The sequence below is a fragment of the Cotesia typhae genome, unplaced genomic scaffold, assembly GCF_013202065.1.
Source record: "Cotesia typhae breed Kobodo isofemale line unplaced genomic scaffold, CoteBio_Ctyphae contig_11, whole genome shotgun sequence".
NCBI classification, from domain to species: Eukaryota; Metazoa; Arthropoda; class Insecta; order Hymenoptera; family Braconidae; genus Cotesia; species Cotesia typhae.
Window position 1 is genome coordinate 4,713,514 of NW_027423711.1, and position 9,938 is coordinate 4,723,451.

Consider the following 9,938-nt stretch of genomic DNA (forward strand, 5'->3'; position numbering starts at 1 on the left):
AACATGATTACTCAATTTAAACAAAACTATTGAGTATAAATATACTAAGTTTCTATTGGTAGTTTTTTTATCTTAAATAAAATTATCATTTCCTAATATTTTATTAACTGATAATAAAAATGAAGATTATGTTAAAAGCGCACGAAGATGACATAAAATTTAAGTCGTTATTATACATCGATTTGTACAGTGATTTATAAGGTAACATTATTTTTTATCATTATCAATATCATAATAAAATTCTAATACTGAAGTTAGCAGTCAGCTGTTAATTTTAAAAATTTTTTTAATAAATCAATTAAAATATAAAATGCTTCTAAAAATTTTCACTTGTAATTTTTATTAATTTTTACATGTGAAACTTTTTAATTTAATTTTTTTTATAATAATTTAATTGCTAAAAATGTCTAAAAAAATTTTTATGTCTGTCAACTTTAGTGTCATAATAAAATTAAAGTATTTAAAAATTTTTTCTAACGCAGTTTATTTTTTATTTTTTAGCTGGTAGAATAATTTTTATTTTTGTTCCAGATATATTTTGACATTGAAGCAGAATATGCTGAAACTATTAGGAGCTTTAACAATATTGAGTGCTGGAAATTTTTATATTTCTGATGCTGCTCAACCAGCCAAGACTTTTGATAGAATTGTTACACATTTAATAGTCAGTCCAGAAACTGGACTTTATTATGTAGACCGGGTGGACGGAAGTGACAATATAAGAGTTAGGCGCAAAGTTAATGTAAGTTTTAATAAAAAATTTTTATTATATCAATTTATAATAATAATAATAATAATAATAATAATAATAATAATAATAATAATAATAATAATAATAATAATAATAATAATAATAATAATAATAATAATAATGATTATTGTTTCTCAGGCAGTTACAAAGTCTAAAAAAATTTTTCTTAATTCTCAAAATTTTAATAATTTCTTTATATTTGCCATTTGACAGTAGAGCCTTGGCATAAATTAATAAATCGTATCTAATTAAATTATTTTTTTTTTTTCTCATTAGGTACTTGATGCATCGCCAGCTTACTTGTATTATAATAACCCAGAAAATGAACCCGAAAGTAAGATTATAAATTTTATTTTTTTATTTCTTCACAAGAATTAATTTTTTATTCAAATATTAATAATTACACAGATACATTCGTTCGGAAAATAGTAGTAATTTGTGATTGGTTAACGGTCATCTCCGAAAGATCAGAAGTTAATCTAGTAAACGACATAATAAAGCACTTGGATTTCGCAGCTGAAAAGTTAGATAAAATAAAAGATCCTAAAATAATTTTACATCTCACTGGAATTATCATTCCAAGGGTATAAAAATTATTTCAATTAAAAAATTTAAAAGCTATATAATTTTTAAAATATTTTATCAATTTTATTATTTTTTACAGACTAATGATATTTTGAACGTACCAAGAATAAACAAAACACAAGATTTCTATCCTACGAAATACACTGTTCGTACAATTTTATTATCTTATATTAATCCTGGACCGACATTGGAGTATCTTACCAATTGGTTAGATACTAATAAAAATTCTTTTGAAGGTCTTTCTTATGACTTTTTTTGGTTTCAACCATCGTGAGTATTATTAGTCAACAACTTATCTATAAAAATTATTTTTAAAAAATTGCAATAATATTTTTTTTACAATTTCTTCCAGAAGTAATTTTTTTGCAATATTTTATTTGGTTAAAAATTTTAATTATTAAATGTTTCAATTTTTTTGTCATTTTTAGAACATACCTCAAAGATAGCGTTGACAGCACAGAAATTGGAACTGCCTATTTTACAAAAGTGGATTGCAGCGATGGCGGATCATCTTCTTTAGGCGCAATTGTTAATACATTATCTCAAAACACTATTTTTGAAGTTGTCCAGATGATAGCTCAATCGTAAAAAAATTTTTTTTTGCACTTAAATATTATATTATATAACTCTGAAATCTAAATTAAATTTATAATTAATTTCTTCTGTAGTTTTGGGGTTAGAGACGACAAAGAGTTAGGCTGCAAAGGCGTAATGGAACTGGGAATCCCCAAACTTGAAGATATGTCATTCGATTGGTCTAATTGTTCAAAATCAGAATTCCAGCGCATAGCCACGTAATTTTTTTTTTCTACAACTAAACTCTTGTATTTTTTAATTAAATTTATTAGATTGTAAATTTTTTTTTTTTTTTTTTTTTGTTAATTGCAGAGATTCTAATTATTCTTGTAACAAACTATCATCTACAATCTCTGACAACCCTGATCCATTACCAGCAAAAGTCTTATTCTTAAGCCCAGCGGCCCAAATTCATTATGCTTTTTATACAAGCAACAATCAATTGAGAATTGAACGATCTGGATCTGTAAGTTTGTTTCTTATTCTCTTAATAATACATAGATTATTAATTATCAAATATATCACCAGATTTTTCAAGGCTCAGAATCTTGGAATTATTATAGAAACCCTAAGACTAATCGCAGCAGTAAGTACTTCAGAAAAAAAAATTCTAAAAATAATCAATCAGTAAATTAAAAAAAAATTTTTTTTCAGATACTTACATTCAAAATGTATTATTGATTCTTGACTATAAATTAAAAGATTTTTATAATGACAAATACGAACTGGCAATTCCAGTTCTTCAGATTTTAGAAAAAGCAGCTGTTAGATTAAATGAAATAGAAAGTACAAAAATTTTATTAAGTGTTACAGGAATTATTGTGCCTGAAGTAAGAATTGAAGCTTATTGATTAATTAACTAATTAATTAATTAAATAATTTAGAGTCTTTAATTCATGTAAAAAATTTTAATTTCATAATTACAGCACTCAGATGTCTTTGGGTTACCGGAATTGGAACAGTCTCACTTCTGGGGAACTCCCTGTCGTCCTGGACTCGGAACATTAGAAAAGTTAAATCAATGGATGAAAGATAATGAAAAATCATTTAGAACTACTCCCTATGATTTATATTTGTTCGCTTCAAGGTTTGGATTAACTCTAAGTATATTAAATACATTTTTTCGTACGTATCATTATTTTTAAATAGAACAATTTTTTTTACAGTCTACCTCCGTGCAACGAAAGCAACTCTTACAGAATTGATAATAGTTTGACTATTACATACGGCTGTAATGCTTTAAGGTACAAATCCGGAGGGATGTTCTACTATGACGGATTTTACAGTAATTTATACGCAGCACAAGTTGTTGCTAAAACGTAATTATAATTTTTATAATAAATAAAAATTGAAGTTTAAAATTTTAAGTAATGAGTAATTTTTATTTCAAGGTTCGGAGTTGAAATGGACGACCAAGTTGGATGTGGATCAGACAGCCTAATGTTCTCTAAAGATCATAATTTTGATTATAGATCTAAATTAATTTTCCGACCTTGGTCTGAATGTTCAAAAAAAGCATTCCAGAAAGTGGCTGAGTAATTTTTTTTTTTTTTTATTAATTTACATTATTTTATTTTCTTTAATAGTATTTTGTAACAAAAATTTAATTTCTGTTCCAGGAACTATAGATATCAATGTCTTAAAATGCAGTGAAGCGTTCCTTCTATTCAGTAGAAAAATTGGTAAGAAATTGACGTTATATTAGCTACTTCTGTATGGTGCATGATGCATGGTAGTAAATAAATAAAAAAAAATATTATTGGAATGTACAACTTTATTAACAGTCTATTTAAAAATTAATTACTTAAATTAGGCACATGTTATCTGATTCTTACAATTTATAATATTTATATTAATATTATAATAGATCAATTTTTTTTTTTATGATATAAAAAAATTTAATCTTCAGTTTACCACTAAGCCTACAGTCAGTTAAAACTGATGTACAATTTTAATACTTTACGATATTGACTAAAAAAAAATATCACAAAATTAAACAAAGTAAAATATTTTTATTTTACAATAAATAAAAAAAAAATTCAAAATTCAAAATAATATTAACAAAATAAATTTAGGAGATATATATTAATTAAAATTAAAATTAATTAAATTTTTTTTTTAATTTTACAATTATTTATACAAATAGCGATTAAAAAATTGGAATGTGAAAATTTAAAGGTAAAAGCCGAGGACAAAATAATTTTTATAATTTATAAATAACAAAGAAAAAAAATTAAATTCATTATCAGCTAGGCGGAATGGCTTTAGCGGTCTGTCCAAACCCCAAATTAGGTCGGGTACCGAACCAGGACATTTTCCACTCGAGAGTTTCTTGAAGAAGTCTTTCTTCTTCGGGTGAAAAGTGAAGTAGAGTCGCAACAGCCCTCGTTAGATGTAACGCCTTTAAATAAATTAATTTGTAATTAATATTGAAATAAATATTAATTAAAATTAATTAAAAAAAAAAAAGAAAAATTACCTCGTACTCTCTGCTAGTTAAAAATTTAATTAAGACATGTTTAAGATATTTAAAATTAACATCCTCCTCTTGAGAGTTCGGATGTTTGGCAGTGACTGTTTTGGATGAGTTAGGAGTGAGAATTGCCGCGGAGTCATCATTATCGAATGACGATGAAGGGACTCGTAATTCGCGTTGTAAAGTTTTCTTCATATCCGCTAACCTTTGTTGAAGAACTTTTATCGTCTGTAACATAAAATAATTTAAAAAATTTATTTTGATTTTGGACAAAAAAATTATTTGGAGAAAAATTTTTTAAAATATAAGTTCATCCTGGAGTAACACTCATCGAGACCTTTCATTTGAGTACCCACATGCATATTTGATATATTTTTCATATATACATATATATATAAATATATAAAATATATGAAAAATTGATGTGGGTATTCAAATGAAAGCTCTCGATAAGTGCAACTCCAGGATGAGCTTATATCGTTAAAAATATCATCAGTTAACAAAATACAACGTCATTTCCAAATCAATAAAAACCAACCTTATTCTTATCATTAATTTGATCTTGCAAATTAGCCAAATTATTCTTCAAACTCTGCTCAGTATCTTGACTGAGCTTCCGATCTAGCTCCAAAGACTCCAGCTGAATGATCCTATTCTTCATTTCCTCTGAATCTTTCACCGCGCCATCCTTTATCGAGTTCGTGGCTTTCAGCGACTCTTCCAAGCTCTCGAGCCTAGTTTGCAGCTCGATGTTCTCTATTTCCTGTGTCCGCTGTTCCTGCTTAGCCATCTCGAAATTCTGGGACATTTGCGCGTTTCTGAGCAACGCAGAGTCTTTCTCGCTCTGTTCTTTCTCCAAATTGACTCTCAGCGTCGCGCTGTTGGTCCTCTCTTCTTCCAAACTCTCTCTAAGCCGGGCCAACTGCATGTGGAGCGTCGAGTTGTTTTCCTTCTCCGCCTCGTATGACGATTTTAAAGCCGTCAATTCACTCATTGAGCTCGTCAATTTTTTTCCCGCTTCTTCGAGCTCTTCCTTGAGACTCTCTATTTCTTTGGAAGATGATTCCTGGGCAGAAAAAAATTTTTTATAAAATTTTTATTAAAATTTATTATTATTTTTATTCAAACTAAATTCACTCGTGCAATGTGTAGTTACAATTAATTTACAATTTACCTGTAAATAATTTTTGTGCTTTTCACACGTGTAAAAATAATAAAGCTCCAAGATTTAGGGATGGAAAGGATTAAAATAATAAACTAAAGCATAAATATTGCAAAAATATTTTTCTTTACTAGTTTATTAATAAATTTAAAAATATACATAATTAAAAATACTTAACATAAAAATAAGAAATTATTTTTTAATTAATAATTAAATATGTTATTTTTAAAAATTTTTTTAATCTATAATTTGTCCCACTGTCATGTAAAAAAAAATGTTGAATTATCGAGCTAATTATTCGCATGCTCGATTAGATAAGCGGTTATTTTATTATGAAGCAATTCCTTTTTTTTTTTATTTATTTATTTATTAAAAAAAAAAATGTGTGCAAAGCGTAAGCATTACATGCGCAAATATCATACGGGTTTTGTTCTGGTGACCTAGTAAAAATTATTTAGGGGCATTAAATTACTCAATAGCTTACATTATTTCACTAATCAACTCTGATTTAATACAATAAAAAAAAAATAATAATAATAAACTAATATATAACTTCAATAATGGTTTGTTCAATGAATAATAATTGATATTAAACATACAATAAACTCAAATAAAATTTAAACAGTCTCAAAAAATACTAAGCTTGAAAAAAACTTACAGCAAATTAGTCAACAAACTAAGGTACACAGAAAAAATTAATTTGAATCTAGAGAAAAAATTTTGAATCTAGAAAATAATTTTAAAAAGTTTAATTTTTTTTATATAAGGCAAAAAATTCTTGATTCGTGCAAATTTTTAGATTTTAAATTTTTATGAAGAAATTTTTTGTCTTGAATTAAGTAAAAAATTCTGGAGAAAAATTTTTTGATTCAAATAAATTTTTTTCTGTGTAGCAAAAAACAAACGCATGCATAGCCTTGAATAAATCATACTTTCAAACATCGCGGTAACTCACTATTTGTCGTTTAAACTCTTCGACCTCATCATCAACGCTGGCCCGGAGTTCTTTAAGTTCCGTGGCCATCTCGTCGATGCTTTCAGCCATGCGTAACAATTTAGCGTCTTTAGTTGCCATAACAACATTGTTCACCTCTATGTCTTCCTCGAGTTGCTTCACCCTGAGCTTCAATTTATCGTTTTCTTCCTCAACGCGGCGCCGCTCCAGGCCCTCTTCCCCAGCTTGCCTGCTGAGCCGGCCGACTTGAGTTTCTAGATTAGAAATCGTGCTGGACCAGCTGGTCTTAATGTCAGACAAATGCAAGTGCGTCTCCTCCAACTTGCGCTCTAAGAGAGTGCGCTCTCTCATCAGATCCGCGATTCTGTCGTCGACAGTCGACTGGTCGTTCGATTCCAAGGCCAGTCTTTGTTCCAGAACGGATACTTTTGTGAGCAAGTGACGCACTTCCTCTTTAGTGTGTTCCAAATCGCCGGTTAATTGAGATTTTTCGCGCTGCGTTGTGTGCCGCAGGGACTCCATTTTGTCCTGGAATTTTTTTAGGCACTTATTATCTATTTATAAATTATTTAAGCTCTTACTTATCACACAGAAAGCAGTTAGTAATTTTATTTAGTATATTGTAATAATAAAAATTAATTTTTTATTATTATTTATTTATTTGAAGCGAAAAAACCAGTTTTTATCAATTAAAACCACGCATGCCCCTTGATAGTTAAATATTAAATTTATACAGCCTTAAAACCCGTGCTAGTAAAATTATTTTATTTTTTTTTTTTTAATAAATAAATTTAGCTAACGGATAAGCTGAAAAAAAAAAAAAAAAACGTACCTCTAGCTCAGCAGTAGCAGTTTTATAACTATCTCATCTTCGATGTCTTCTTGCACATTTATGTTTTGTATATTGTATTGTATTTTTTTTTTTTTTTTTTTTTTTTTATTGTCGCCGGTATTATCTAATTCGTGTAAAATGCTGTGTGTAAAATAATAAATAAAACGGAGTGCGTAATATGCAGAAGAACACAAAGCACAATATTTCTTACACACTTTTAAGCCTGGGCAATTTTATTGCAAAGCCCCGTTTATTTTTTTTACGGAAATCAGACGGACATAAGCAAATAATACTATAAAATAATTTTAATAATAAAAATAAATATAATTAAATTAGTAAAAATTTTAAAATGGTTTAGTTGACGCAACAAAATCAACAAATCAAGTTAATTTATTTTTTATTTAAATTTAATAAAATTAACTTAATTATTTTTAATAAACGCAACGAATAAAAAACTTCACGCAGTAATAATAAATTAAAAAAATTACCTGAATGTCATTTAATTCCTGTTCGTAGCGTCTCAATCTCGATAACTCGGTCTTCAAATTGTCAATTTCCGCGAGCGCGGTTTTCAAATTATGTGTCTTCTCTTCGACCTCCTGTTCCTTGGCCAGCAACTGCCGATCAATCGATAATTAGGTCAGAGTAAAAAAAAATAAATCAAACAAATCCATACCAAGTGTTTAATTTTAGCCATCTCTTGAGTCTGAAACCCCTCCAGTTGCTCCGCGTCTTCTTGAAAGCTGTACAGCTTTTTTTTGTACTCTGAAAAAATAATCTGATTAGCATTAATCCTCATTAATAATAATTTATATCATTATCTTGATTATCTAAAATACCTTCCGCATCCCGCAAAGCGGTCTCCAGCAACTGCTTGGCACTTTCCGCCTTCAGTCTTCCGTCCTCAAGCTTCTGCTTGTCTTTCTCCAGCTTCTCTACATTCTTCTTCCACTCCTTCTCGCGCTCAAACATCTTAATTTTCCACTCCTCGTCTTTCTTGTCCAGCTTCTTCTGGCACTCGAGCTCCTTTTTCGCCAATCTTTTCCTCCATTCGTCCTCTCTGCTCTCCAGTCTCTTGATATCTTTGCTCGACAGCTCCGTCCCGTCGTCCAACTTCAACTCGAAGCTGTTTTCTCGCTTTATGTTTATCGTCGGCGACACTGCGCTCTCCTGAGATTCGTCCAAGGATAACTGAGATCCACTCACGCTGCTCGATGATCCCGTCTGAAAAATTTTAAATATTTTACTTACAATATAAATAAATTTTATTTATCTATTTTGTGTAATTCTTGATATTTATGCATAGGAGTTTATTTATCTAAGCTTATTTGAGATATTATATAGCGAGGCAATGTAATTCAAGAGCCTGTTGACTGTTGGCTCGTTTACAAACGAATAAATAAATATTAAATACACACATGGTATCAAATAAAAGGTAAAATAATTTTTTTTTTATAAAAATAAATTCTAAAAATTTTTAGATGTCGCTTAACTTAATTTTCATACTTAAAAAAATGTATAAATAATTTTTTTTTAATCCTAAAAATTTATCAGTCTTTATTTCAGTATTAAAAAAATTTTTCTAATGAAATTTGAAGACAATTTTTCACTTTAAAAAAAAAAAAAAAAAAAAAAAAGAGCAAGTCATACCTGAAATCAATAAAAAAAATTATTAATAATAGGATAATTAATATAAAAAAAATGACATTGAAGTAAGCGGTCTTGACCACTTTTTAATTTTTTTTTAACAAAAAAATTACTCTTAAAAAAATTGCATTTTTAATTTTTTAAAAGTTCTACATGTCAATTTTTTTTTGCAATAATTTATTTGTTAACAAAATTATTAAAATTATTAAATGTATATGAAAATTAATTTAGCATATATTTAATAATTAAAAAATTCAATAACAAATAAATTATGACAAAAAAAAATTGATTAGATGTTAGCTAAATTAATTTTTATAAAAAAAATTACCTGTGATACATGTCTGGAATTAATACCACGTACAGATCCAGCGTGTCGAACAACAGCAGTAACATCATTGCCAATTTCCTTGCCTATTTTATTTTTTAAACTAGCAAACATCGTAATTAATTACAAAGATAATCCCTCGTGTAATAAATTCCTCTTTTGCCTAAAACTAGCACTATTATTATTAAATCAGAGAATGACAGGTCCCACCTGTCAACGTCACACAGAAAACTCACAGATCCATAGTCCTTATCCCAAACAAACAATTAAAATAATAATGTTTAAAAAAAACTCCATAGCTTCACATATGTCTTTCTGGGTTTTATTTATTTAGACTACGTGTTAATTGTCATCACGGCATTGGAGCTCCCAACTCTTATTACATTATTGCCCATACACCGAGAACACCGATACGAATGATGGGTGATGAAAATTATTCAATGACACCAGCCATTAGCTGCCATTTAATAGGTGACGTAACAGATTCAAATAAACCCGGGAAGATATTACTTCCTGTTTAATTCAATGTTTGCCAAAAAATTAGCACAAAATCCAACCAACAGGGTCCACATTATCACGTAAATTAATTTGTAAATCAATAAATTTATGCAGCTGGTTATTATTATTGA

The 9,938-nt window shown here is 28.3% G+C and overlaps 2 protein-coding genes across 3 annotated transcripts; one reads left to right on the top strand and one right to left on the bottom strand.

Annotated features, from left to right (window-relative positions):
- Positions 1–388: 388 nt before the first annotated feature.
- On the top strand, positions 389–3,671 carry LOC141533583 (uncharacterized). The gene is made up of 14 exons (XM_074252573.1): positions 389–456; positions 532–742; positions 1,028–1,085; positions 1,160–1,335; positions 1,416–1,606; positions 1,765–1,920; positions 2,005–2,130; positions 2,225–2,378; positions 2,441–2,498; positions 2,567–2,742; positions 2,839–2,999; positions 3,079–3,231; positions 3,304–3,447; positions 3,532–3,671. Exons 1-14 carry the CDS (start codon positions 404–406, stop codon positions 3,563–3,565), a joined length of 1,851 nt encoding a protein of 616 aa, XP_074108674.1. The 5' UTR covers positions 389–403; the 3' UTR covers positions 3,566–3,671.
- Positions 3,672–3,904: 233 nt separating this feature from the next.
- On the bottom strand, positions 3,905–9,814 carry LOC141533837 (uncharacterized). Of its 2 annotated transcripts, XM_074253031.1 has the most exons (8): positions 9,313–9,814; positions 8,177–8,561; positions 8,014–8,102; positions 7,826–7,954; positions 6,506–7,033; positions 4,927–5,454; positions 4,392–4,616; positions 3,905–4,313 (listed from the first exon to the last, which is right to left on the bottom strand). In XM_074253031.1, the coding sequence occupies exons 1-8, from the start codon at positions 9,421–9,423 to the stop codon at positions 4,158–4,160; spliced, it is 2,151 nt and encodes a 716-aa protein (XP_074109132.1). In that variant the 5' UTR covers positions 9,424–9,814; the 3' UTR covers positions 3,905–4,157. The 2 variants fall into 2 exon arrangements, with proteins under 2 accessions (XP_074109132.1, XP_074109064.1); XM_074252963.1 differs by lacking the exon at positions 6,506–7,033 and having other exon boundaries at positions 9,313–9,737.
- Between the last annotated feature and the right edge of the window lie 124 nt (positions 9,815–9,938).